This window comes from Gallus gallus, chromosome 7, assembly GCF_016699485.2.
Source record: "Gallus gallus isolate bGalGal1 chromosome 7, bGalGal1.mat.broiler.GRCg7b, whole genome shotgun sequence".
Classification (NCBI taxonomy): domain Eukaryota; kingdom Metazoa; phylum Chordata; class Aves; order Galliformes; family Phasianidae; genus Gallus; species Gallus gallus.
This window is the reverse complement of record NC_052538.1, coordinates 7,564,486-7,577,442: the sequence shown is the minus strand read 5'-3', so window position 1 is coordinate 7,577,442 and position 12,957 is coordinate 7,564,486. Positions and strand designations below refer to the sequence as shown.

At 40.8% G+C, this 12,957-nt stretch overlaps 1 protein-coding gene across 3 annotated transcripts in view; it reads left to right on the top strand.

The window, feature by feature from the left end:
* The first annotated feature begins 329 nt into the window (after window positions 1–329).
* The window catches only part of STAT4 (signal transducer and activator of transcription 4), a 38,907-nt gene continuing 26,279 nt past the window's right edge, over window positions 330–12,957 (top strand). For 2 of the 3 annotated variants that reach the window (XM_015289448.4, NM_001267555.2), the window contains exons 1-3: window positions 330–366; window positions 2,767–2,895; window positions 4,895–5,039. In XM_015289448.4, the coding sequence (XP_015144934.1) occupies window positions 2,768–2,895; window positions 4,895–5,039 (273 nt within the window). In that variant the 5' untranslated portion in view covers window positions 330–366; window position 2,767. Of the gene's footprint in view, window positions 1,488–2,766; window positions 2,896–4,894; window positions 5,040–12,957 lie in introns of all 3 variants that reach the window. The other variant, XM_015289449.4, reaches the window with a different exon arrangement.

Below are 12,957 nucleotides of genomic sequence, written 5' to 3'. Positions count from 1 at the left end.
GGCTCCCCGAGAGCCCTTTGCACAGGCCAGGGTACCATATTACAAACTGAAGAATTGATTGATGTTTTGGGGTATTTTTGGATAAACAACTTCCTTCTGGCCATTTCCTAACCAAGAGCCCATGTTTCACCTTTCACCACTATCTGCTCCAAATGCACCTCGTCACCTAAAACAAAGCAATAAGTCAACCACAGAGGGTTGTGCTGCTCGTGATGTTTTTGAACTGTGACACGGCCCCATTCCACTCCCCGGGGCGGTGAGGGCACAGCTGACGCACAGGAAAAGCCGCTGGGGCAGCATAAAGCGTGGGGCGGGCGGCAGCCGCGCCTGGGGACACCGCCAGCAGCTCAGGGACCACTCGTACAGGCAAGTTGGGGGGGCTCCTTCTGTCTTTCCATCTGTCCATCCATCTGGAGCCTTCGGGGTGCCTTGGGGGGGTGTCTTACCTGGACTTGGGGGCCTCATGGTCCTGGGACTCCCCACTGCTCCTGCACCACTGAGCCACTCCGTCGGGGGAGGAAGGTGAGGTTTATCTGCCAGGGGGACTGTAGAGAATGTCGTGGTGGTGGCACAGGTCATAACTATAGACAGAACCAAAAGTATCTGAATGAGCACCTCGTGACATAAAAAGTGAGACAGTCGCAGTGTCAGTATTTCATTTGCTGTAGCTCCATGCTGATTTTTAAATGCGGTACATTTCTGCTACAACCTTTCATGGAAGATCCAATATAAACTACAGGTGTCCTGAGCTTTTAAACTTTTAGCACAACTCCCTGGAAAAGGAAAACCTGGAGCAGGATGTATTGTACTGAACATGTTTCCAGAACCCTGGGTACAGACCAGACCCGCCCTTTGCCAGCTCTGTGGCACGCCAGCACCCCTGCACATCACCCAGAAGTCCAACGAGGTTGCAGCATCATCTTGGGGGCTTTTTTATTTGCATAACAACACAAAGTTCTTAAGACTTATAGGGTATCACAACCATCACAGTTTGCCAGAAGCTGCAATGAAACCTCTCACTGAAAGCAAGCAGGCTTGCAAATTTTATGTTCTCAACATGAGGTATTATTACATTATGATTTGGTTTTTGTAGGTATCTCAAGAAATAAGGCCTGTGATTTCTTTGTAATTACCAGAGTAGCAACAGAGATAGGAAAATGTCCCTATATATATTTTTTGGAGCAATATATATTCTCCCCTTTGAAATGTTGACATTACGGAACTATGAATCAGAATTGGAAATGGAAAAGCTTAGTATAAAAAGGTCAGCTTTTTATAAAAATGCCAATTCTGATGAAACCTCATGTTTTTAATTTTCAGGGAAAAATTCTATCAAAAATATCCAAAAACACCATGTTGTCCCTACTGCAGTGCAGTCTTTAATCCATGTATTGTACATAGTTTGTTAATGTGAACAACGGCAATGAGGAGCAGACAACCCTCGGTACAGGACTCAGGCCACGGGCAGAGCTCAGAGGAGGACCAAGGTGGGAGGCCCCAGGGTTCCCCCTTACCTAATTATCCATAACAGCCTATTCCCAAAGCTACTGCTGTCTTTTTCTGCAAATGACAGAATCACAACGCTAGAATCGCAACCCGGCATAGTCTGCCTTGAAGTAATGTTCATCTCTCAGTGCAGTACAGAAGTATGTCAGTTTGTCTCAGTGCATCCCTCAGTGCAATATAGGAGATCTGATAGTGCTGGAAAGGTGTGGAAGCATAGGTAGAAGCACTGACACAATCCAGTGGGACCCTTCATAGCAACCTTCAGGCTTCTTTAGTATACTGTGGGGCAAATTTATTTCTGCTTTTTTTAATTTGAGCTTATTCTCCTACTGCTTTTGAATATGCTTTCCCGTGCCAAAAAAAGCCACAATGAAAATGTTTTCATGAGTGGGATTAACGATGTGATGCAACTTTAGAGTACAGGTGTCAGAAAGATCATCTTTGCCCAAGTAGAAAAAGAGTCACTGAGGTGTCTGCTTTGAGAGTCCGCTCACCCAAAGCAATCTCTTCAGTTTATGGGAAGCAGTGGCTATTTAAAGACAACTCAACCCATCTAAAATGCATAATTCTCAGTAGAGAGTCAGAAGTTAGTTGGGGTGGATAGCCTAGCCAAGAATTTCAGAGCCCGTGATTGGGTGACCCCACTGTTGCTTGTCTTTTGGTTTTCATATGGCTAGACCCTTCCCAAGTTTGTTTTTTTCTTTTTTTTTTTTTAAACACCAAATCTCAGAATTCTATGCCAAGTGAAAATGGAAAAGATATACTAGATCAATAATTTATATTCTGAAGTAAGTAGTCCTCCCGAAACAGAAGGCATGGGTCTCTAGCGACAGCACAACAACACAAAATGGTATGAATTCATTGTTGTAAGCAGACTCTTTGCTTTTGTTACTATGCCATAAGAACAGTTTAACCTGGATTTGAAGTATGCAATCCTGAACTACTTCTCTAGGAAGAGATGCTGCACAAATCTCCCTGCTTCATAATCATCAAAACAAATGCATTAAGGAAGAAAGCTAGCAGAGGTGTAAGAGCTAAAACATTTAGTGGCCTTGCTTGCTTTTCTCCCTCTTCCCTTTAACTGACCAGCTTCAGCCAAGTAATGCTCATTTTTAAAGACAGAGAATAATCAGGAATATTCATATAAGTAATTGAAAGAAAAAGAACTATGGTGAAAATAAATGTTTTGTACACTTTGTTTGGATTATTAATACATTGCTATTTTTCAGTGGCAAAGAAGTTTAATTCTTTCTTTTGCAGCATGTCCCAATGGAGTCAAGTTCAACAACTGGAAATAAAGTTTTTGGAGCAGGTTGACCAGTTCTACGATGATAACTTTCCCATGGAAATCCGGCATCTGCTGGCACAATGGATAGAAAGCCAAGATTGGTAAGGAATACATTTGTTCCCTCTCTTAAAATTTCTATCATGAACAGCTTTTACCTTATCTGTCAGATTTTAGGGTACTCATTTGTGAACTGTGCAGTCATCTACATTCCAAGAACAGTATTCTGCTATTTATGGATTTAGGTTGTTGAGTTAGCATTACACTTCATCTATTTAAGAGGTTCAGTGTCAGTAAAGTCTCATTAAAGCTGCATCATTTTCAACTTATTAAATAACAATTTCCATTGAACATATTTTATATACAGTGGTCATGCTTACACTTGAAGACGGAATAAAATTAATTACTGTGCTTTTTCCTAATAAACTACCACATACTATGTGAAATATAAGATGGTATTTTTGAAAATAAGATCTGAATGCAATTGGGTGGAGTTTCTTGCATGTTCTGAAATAATGATTTTAATGAAAAGTGTCATATTTAAAGGTAAATGTAAATATATGTTCAATTTATAACATTTATAGCTTGGGTGCTCTATCTTAGAAACAGATTTCTGTTTCTTATAACTTTAAATTTAAGGAACTTCTGAAGGGGAGTTCTTATTTGAGTTTAGTCCTAAGCAAAATCCAATAAAAATGATCTAAGGACAAAAAGATGTTGTACTGCAGGACATGGTCTAGTAGGAAATATTGGTGATAGGTGGACTGTTGGACTGGATGATCTCAGGTCTTTTTCAACCTTGGCAGTTCTATGATTTTATGAAAATAATGGCCCTAGAGTTTTCACAGAAAAACATAATGCAAGTCAGTTTTCAATGGAAATGTTATTCCTTTACCTCTAGTAGCACATAATTATTCCTCTTGTCCAAATCACACTTGAAGCTGGACATAGAGCTCTGGGGGACAAACCAGCAATTTGCAGGAATTGTCTTCTAGAAGGTAAATTTATACAGGAATTTAGATCAAACTCATTCAATAGTTCTCTCAAGAAAATTCAGAACTAAGCACCAAAAAGCGTTTATACTAATAGCAGCAGGAAGAGACATCTCAATTTGGGAAGCTAAATCCACAAGTCTATCAGAGAACTATTGAAAAAAAAGTCAATTAATTAATATGATATTTTTTTCCCCAAAGGTTATAGCATGCAGTGTGGCTGTGGGAACACAGGAATCTTAAAAATCTCCGTTTTGCCAGATTTAGTAGGCATATCTCAAACAGGTATCTGCCATTTGGGGAACAAGGATAGAGTACCCTAAAGACAAGGAGGCTGTCCAGTCCAAAGACTACCTTCCTCTACCCTGCTCACTAATGTTACTGCCCTTCGTGTAACAAGCTGTTCCATAAATAGCAGAACTAGTAGTGCCTGTTTCCATGTATTTGCATCCTTTGTCCCCTACATACCCTTCACCAGTAGCTTCAGAGTCTTCCCATATTCCCAAATAGTTTGGCTGGGCAAAGGCTCATCTGGTGCCTGGTGTGAAGATACATATCTGCTGACTGACCATCTGGCTGTTGCCTCCTGAAGCAAGTTATTACTGCCATTTTCCTCAGCAGAGGCACTAATTTGGATTCCTCTTCTCTGCCAACCTGCCAGTTTTCTGGGAAATTTGTACAAATACAGTATTTTTTTGGACTTCAAGCCCACCGTCAACTTTGGCTGAAAGTGGGCAGCAACTTGAGAAATTATGTCTGTGTGACTGACAGAGGGAAAGACACTGGCTCACACTGTGCATAAGCCTCATTTCCTTCAGGGAATGGGCTAAAATGTTTAAATATTCACTGGAGCTGAGACTGGAAACCTCTGACCGTCTCCCCTCTGGCTGAGACCATAGCCTAGGCTTAGAACATGCTCTTTCTGTCGGTATAGCCTTGCACCTAGATGAATATAAATTCAGGGATCATAAAATCAATTATTTACACAGCTCTACATGATACATTTAAATCAAGATTTTTACTGCTTTTATTTCTCAAAGGGTTATAAATTTCTGTACAGATAGTTTGGCACATTTAAAAAACGTGTGTTTCTCATTCATCTGCTCTCTAGGGAGGCTGCATCCAACAATGAAGCAATGGCAACCATCCTTTTACAGAACCTGCTAATCCAAGTGGATGAACAGCTAGACAGGGTTTCACAAGAGAAGAACCTTCTCTTGATACACAACCTGAAAAGAACCAGAAAGCTGCTTCAGGTATGTTGTTAATCCAGGTAACCAATTGCACGCTCTGCCTGGCTTCTAAGGGCAATGCCTGACCTCTGCTAACAAAGCTTGTTCCTGTGCACAGCTCAGAGCTTCCCCATAGACTCCAGGCAGCTATAGGAAGAGAAAGCCTCCAATAAGAGGCTATCAGTCACCCTGTGGAAAAATAATCCACATTTTTAATGCACGTCACTGAGATGCAATAATGCTGTGAGCTCTTGGCTCAGTGCATACCTACCTCTCACTCAGCTCTTAAAAATAGGTTGATACAGTGCTTATAGATGTTAATGTTACAACTGTGATTACCAATTTTCCAGACACACACACACAGATGTTTTAAATATGATTGACTGTGACAGTCTTTGGGAAAACAACATGTATTTTGGGCTTAGCAAAACAGCACCCTGAAAAAGGAACCGCATTTGCTATTTTGTTCTTAGCTGTGATTACTTGTTATGAATTGCTTAAAGGATTTTCCTTTAGGCTTCTGCAAAGTGGTATTTATTTTGATTGGTTGAATGTTCCTCTAGTAATTGTTTATTTAAGGCAAGAATTCTCAGAGTTCCACTTCATTAGTCACCTACTTCCTGACATCTATTTGTCTTCTGCATAAAACAGATACACATCTGAGTTTAACAGAAGTTCGGGGATTTTCCTCTCCTTTGATGGTGTTTTCCATAAGTACTTTGGTGAAAACTGTATCATTTACAAAATGTTTTCTTTATTTTATATGAATTTATTGATCTGGAAAATCTTCATACTACCATGTCAACTGTTTTCATATCTCTGTGGCTGCATGTCTTTCTATTCCATATCTCTAATGGTGGCCTCTTAAAAAAAAGCAACACCACTATCACTTTTCCTTCCAGTGTTATGCAAGCAGTTTCATATAACTTGAAACGAAAGCTCTTTTTTTATTACTTTTTTTTTTTTTTTATGGTTGATGTAGCAGCACTAACTCTCATTTCAGCACTGCTCAAACAACTTAACTGCTTTTGGAACGGACAGCTGAAAGGTTATTACTGTGATCTTCTTCATGATCACTTGGACACTTTGCCACAATAGGGTTAAACCAGAGCTCCATCACCTTGTGTGCTCTCTCTCAGAAGCATATATGTAGAAAGAGCACTGAAAAAAAGCAGTTGTATTCCTGGCTTAACAGGTTGTACATTTCTGATTCCGCCATCACAACATGCATAAGCACAGGGATTGGTATGCATGTACATACAGGCTCTACCAAAGTAAAGACTCTCACTGCTCCTTCTTTTCCTCACGCTATTCATTTTATTCTAAACTTGAGTTGGCCATTTTGTGTCCTCTGTGAAATTCAGGGCACTGAGATGAGGCATCATCATATGCCTAGGGTGCACACACAGGAGTTCACCTAGCAGCTGCTGTGCACATGATAGTGAAAACCAAGTCCTGCAGGCCCTGATTTAGCAAGCTTCCTCAAGCAACTAACTCTTTGCTCCACAAAGGTTTGTAGGTTGGCAGTCTAAAGCAACACAAAACTCCTGAGAGGACACCAGAGATGCTGCAATTGTACTGCTTATGAAAAAGGACTTCTTGGGGTTTGCAGTAAAATATTTCCAGTCGAGCAAAAAAACACAACAGCTCTATTACTAATAAGTTGACCTTTCTCTGTTTTATCAAGACAACAAATAATGTCTATTTAGATAAAAAGCCACTCATTCAGTTTCAAAATACACATGCAAACCACCAGACACCGAACAGCACACTTTCACTATTAGAGCTTTTCCTGGTTTCTTATAACCTTTAACTCTATAATTCACAGCCTTATTATTATTTCCAAAATAATTTCTGTAGCTTGGAGTAGAACAAGGCTCTTACAAAAATCTGTAACATATGTATTCCGTACTGTTGTTTAAAACGTTACATTCCAATTTCTAGAACATAAATGATAATTGCTTCCTCAGACAAAGTATGCAGCGTGTATTCTTGGTAGGTGCACCTGATTTCTTTAAATGTATCTGAGAAGTTTGGAATTAGGTATTTGGCTCACCACCCAAAGCTGGTGCACTTGCAGATACAAAACCCTCACAGTTTGAGCTAGTTTGTGACTGCTTCATGAGACAGTACCGGAAAAGGTGTCCGAAGCATATAGTGCATTGCTATAAGCCCTTTTGTCCTGAAACGCTAGCGAGAGAAAGGGCATGCTACAAAACCAGAGACTGTTCACTAACCTTGACTGGCATCCTAAATAAATAGAGGAAACTACATTGGTAAACGTCTTTTCATTCCTGGTGGCTCTATGAATAGTCTTGGTTTGGTTTTCTCTGCAAGTTAGTTACACCATGATCCCACCTTTCTGTTTGCTCTCTAGAACAAGAGCTTCTTTGAAATTTCACAGTTCACTCCTCTTCCTTCCCTCCTCTATACCACACACAGACATGCAGACAATTGTAGACACACAGAGATGTTCAACCTCAATGCGTGACCTGAATGCAATGTTTGTTTATTATTTTGAGCCAATTATATATGGCTTGTCAAGCTAGATAATGCTGGAAACCAGCACGCAGAATACAAAGCTGAGCTGTGGAATAGGTCCCTAAATACTACAACGACAACAATAAAATAATTATAAATACTGAACACTCTTAGCACAGTCTGCAAATCTGCACAAAAGATGAAGTGTGGGACTACTGCTTAATTAGTAATACAATTAAGTCATTTGCGATGGCCAGCCTTAGAAGAGGAAGCAATAGCTGCTTTACAAATGGTTTGTGCAGCTGCTTCCCAGGCAGCACAGGATTTAGTGGGCTCAAGATTCCTGGTGCTGTTATGCCCATTAGTTTCCAATAGCATAGCCGAGCACTCTCCATTTGAAAGCTTCCGCTCAGATTCCTTTTTATTATCAAGAAGAGAAAAAGTTCTGAGCTTCACCTGAAATATCTGTATGCAGACATCTTTGTTATTCCATGGGATTTAGGAAGGAAGTAGGGGAAGGAGCGAGACCTAGCCTGCCTGGTATTTGCAATATAAAGCTATGATCAATCTTGCGAGTTGCAAAGTGCAAAGACCAGAACTGTTAGAAGAAAGACAGCCTAGCACCCTTGTTTTTAGGTCACAGAGAACACCCCTATTCTACCATTACAGAAATAATAATGGAGCATGACATTTCTGCTCAAACTGCTGAAATTTCCAGAATTACCTTGGTACAAAAAGAAATGTTGACCATGAAATGTACAAGCTGAAAAAGTTGTAAGTACTTGAAAGCAACTTAGCTAAGCTGTTAACTCTCAGTAATTTGCTTCTCTATCCATTTCTTGCTCCTTCAAAACATTACATCTTGACATTAAACTGGTATAAATGCACATATTAAAAAGGATCGGTGCTTTAGGTTAAAATCCCTTGTATTCTTATATTACTATTACTCCTCTAGCCAGTAAATTGGATTCATTTTTACAGCAGATTGGCCTTTTGTTGCAATGCTTTTCAGTGGATGACAGCAGAGCACAGCTGCTTGCTAAGGTTCAATTCTGTGCCCCTCCTCCTACAGAAGTCCTGTTCCTGTGAGCAGCAGCTCTATAAAGGGATGAGGAGAGAATATGTTTGAAGGGAGGAAGCTCTGTCTATGACTCTTTCTCCTGTTTAAAGCCTAGATGGAGAAAAGCAAAGCAGATTAGTCACAAGGACACGGTTTGTGCTGTTGCTATGACAGCAAAATGTAAAGGGCAGATGTTAAGCTCAGAAGAGTTGCCTATCACTTCTAGGAACCAAATTTCAAATGCAACGGTCTGCGAGACTTTAGCCCATGAACAATTACATTCTGGCTTTCTGAAGAATTTCTCATAAATAACTGTGCTTATCCCCGAAGCAAGCTTCTTCAAAACACGCAGATAGATTTGGTGCACAATAGAGACCAGCAAAATGACTTCTTTAGGACAGAAGCCACCCACATTCCTCTCTCACACGCTAAAATCCTTTATTGCTAACAGCAACATGGCTGCAGGGCTGCCAGTAGACTGAGAATCTAAGAAAGCCATGGCGCTACTCATGCCCCACCAGCCCTTGTAGGAACAGTCTCTGAGTTATCTAGGGATTTTTCATCTTAGATACCCTTGCATCCTTGCTTCTTCCCCTACCAGAGCTGGAAATTTGGCTTGGCTGCTTGAGCTACCAGAAACTTCGCCAGCAGTGTGTCCAGGTGGCCAAGAAGGCCAACGGCATCCTGGCTTCTATTAGAAGTATTGCAGCCAGTAGGAAAAGGGAGGTGATCATCCCCCTGTACTCAGCCCTGGTGAGTTCTTCTTCCTCAAGTTCTTTGTTCAGTTTTGGGCCCCTCAATATAATAAAAACATGGAAGCCCTGGAATGTGTTCAGAGAAGGGCAAGGAGGTTGGTGAGGGATCCGGAGCACAGGCCTTATGAGGAGCAGCTGAGGGAGTTGGGATTCTTCAGCCTGGAGAAGAGGCTCAAGGGAGACCTTATTGCACCCTAAAACTGCCTGAAAAGAGGTTGTGGTGAGGTGGGGGTTCAGCCTCTTCTCCAAGGTAACAGTGACAGGATGAGAGTAAATAGTCTCAAGTTGTGCCAGGGGAGGTTCAGGTTGGATATTATGAAAAACATCATCTCAGAAAAAGTGGTCAGGCACTGGAACAGCCTACCCAGAGACACGTTAGATGCACCATCTCTGGAGGTTTTCAAGAACCAGATAGATGTGGCACTGACAGACATGGTCCAGTGGGCCATTATGGTGATTGGTTGATGGTTGGACTGGATGATCTTAGCGGTCTTCTCCAACCTTAATGTTTCTATAATTCAGAGACAGAGATGAGCTACACATTGCAATGGGCATATGACAAAAATCCTAGGAAAAAGCAGGAATTCCCAGAATCATCCCACGCATAATCACAGCTCATCTTTATGCTCTAGTCTCAAACTCTTGTAACTCTTGAAAATAACTCTTGAAAGCAATCCCTTTTCATTAACAGCAGCATGCATCTGTGTCACAATACTGTTTATGATATTCAGGGGAAAAATCAGATTATATAAGTCTCTTACAAAAGTGAAATAACTGATTTCAGGGACAGGAAGAATGGCTACTTCTCTCATTTACCATTGAAGCCTGAATTAATGAGGGTATGTTGTGCTCTGGGGAACATATTCCTGGCATTTATTTAACTGCCACAGCAGATTCTCAGGTGTCTGTGATCTGCACACACTCACCAGTCCTGCTAGAGCCTGAGATAAGGGGAAGGCAGGCAGAGGGAAGCCTGCCTGGGTAACCACAACTGTGTGCACACCTTCAGCAGCATGGGGAATCCTTGCAAAGAGAGAGGTCAAGGATTCACCAGATCTGCTGATTCTCGCCAACCCATTTGTACAGTCAACAAATATATAATCCATCAGAGTGACATGGTTAGGCTGATATTTCACAGGTCATATAACTAGAAGGATTATCATGGAGGAAGGGGATAAACAAAAATACATGGTAGTGCTCACCCATGTTGTAGGCTCACAGAAAAAAAGTCCAAAGGGAGCAATCTCCAGAAAGAGATCCTTCCCTGGTGGCAGTCAGCCCTTAAATGGGGTCCAGGAGAGGTGCAGCCTGGCTCCACCCCTTCCAGTCACACAGGTGAATTGCCTTCACCTGCGCTCCTGTGGCTGACTCAGTGCTCATCTCAGGTGATCAGTCAGAGGTTCAGGCTGTGACTCAACAGTTCCTGTACACCATTGTACCAAAATGAGCTGTTAGAAACAGGTTTATGCTGTGGAGCTGGGAGACTGAGTTTAGTTATACTTCTTCCATTTACAGAGCACTACATCTTTATGAAATTACCTGCAACAGCATCTTAATCTACCTTCTGTCATCTTAACCAAAGCACGTTAACCTTATGGCATTTCCTTCCATATAAAACTCACTCTAATTCTAAGTAGCACAAACAGCATCTTGCTTTCCACACTGTCACAACAGGGATGTGGTAGTATGTTCTTGCTTCTGCTTCAGTTTCTCAGTCATACTGCATGGCTTGTTTCCATCTGTAATGAGAACCAAACATCCTTGAGCTTCTCCAGACTCACCTAAAATGAATGTATAAAGGTGTTTATTTTAGTTCAGGTGACTGTTTACACACGTTTCTGTACCAGAAAGGAGGAGGATGAGGGATCCTAACATTATTTGTTTTGGACCATCAAAGAAAACTGACCAAAACAAAACACCCAAAACATTAGATCTGAGATAGGATATTCTGAATGGTACTTAACACGTATTTCTAATAAGCACTGTACTGAGAAACAGTTGCAAAGAATGGAAATGTAGCCATTGATGTTTAGATTGCAGTTTCCCGTTAGAGCTGAGAATGGGGTGAGAATGGAGCATAGAGAAAGTTTGTAATACACCACAGAAAAAAAAAAAACAACAACAAACTCAACATGTACAATGTTATTTATGTAGGTTTAGTGCTCATGCAACATGATACATCTACAAAGCAACAAATTTTATCTAATACCATTTAAACTGCCTTTTCATATTAGCATCTTGCAATCAACATGTTTTCAAGCTTAACCATTAAAACTGTTTACAAAATTATTTGGTGTGCAAGTGGGGAACGTGGAACACACTCTGCAGACCATATGCTAACCAGACAACCCTCTGCCATCAGTGATTGCAGGCTAGCTGCTGCATGGCAGCTAATGAGTTTTTTTTAACAAAGGATTCCAATGCATGGCTGCAAAAAGGTTCTTCCTAGAAGTAAAATGTTTTTGAGCTACTAGTCATTATTTCAGGAATGCAGCTGTAACAATTCACAGACATTTCAGTTTTGAATAGGAGTTAGCTTACACAGAGATGTTCAAAAATCAAGAAAATAAACAAAACTAAGCTAATGGGGCTCAAGACTTTGTGCTCAAATGACAGAGGAAAGAAACAAAAATCAGATGTCCTCTGCTGTTTGCCTTCTTCTGCAGGGAAAATTGCGTGTTTATTTTGAAATAGATTTCATTTGAATAAGAAGCATTGCTACGTTATTCCTTCTCTGGGGCAGCACGGTTGCACTGTGTGATGATGAGATCTACAATGGTGTATTTTCTGCAGCTGTATCTCACCCACTACCTGCTGACAAGCCCACTGCTCCTGTAGACCATGCCTTGATTCTTTCTTGTTTGGGTTGAGAGGAATTCAGTGGAGTTCAGGAGCAAACCAGAGTATGGAATAAAAGACTTCTGCCCTCACAGCCTATCCCAGCTCTGCTTTGGTGGCAGGTGCTTCCAGGAATATTTACACTCTTCTGGAAGTTAAGTACAGTACTATATGAGAAAAGCAGAAACACAGCACTGCAGAGTTATGTTTTAGGGCTTTCTACATTCAGAGGAGTTGTCTAAAAGAATCTTTAAGTCTGCCTTTATGGTTCTCCTAGGTATTTTGAAAGCAGGAGGAGAAATCTAAAATTAAGAATCAAAGAAGAGCAGTCACAGGTATTTCCTCTTAAAGACCTAAATAGAACAGAGCCATCATTTTGTAGGAAAAGAATTTTAGTAAGAATAGAACCTGTTGAGATGCAGGTTCACCAAGGACAAGTTGGTCCTCGCAGTACACTGAGATAGGTATTCTGCCTGCCTGCACAAACAGGGGCAGAAAATAAATCAAGGCAAAAATGACATTTTTTGTTTTGTTTTGTTTTGTTTTGTTTTCATTACATGGAAGATGAGATACTTGCTTATGTAGAAAGATGCTGAATATCCAGCATGGTAGAATAAGGGTGTCACAAGAAAGCAACAAGGAAGGCAATGTATTCTTTCTTGACATTGTGATTCTGTTCCCTGTCTGTGTCTCAGCTCCCTTCCATCAAATATTCATTCAGTGTCAACGCATCAGTAGTTGTCATAGTTAACAGTTCCATGCCACCAATAAAGATTTTATTGTACACACCTAAAAGGCATACAGTTGT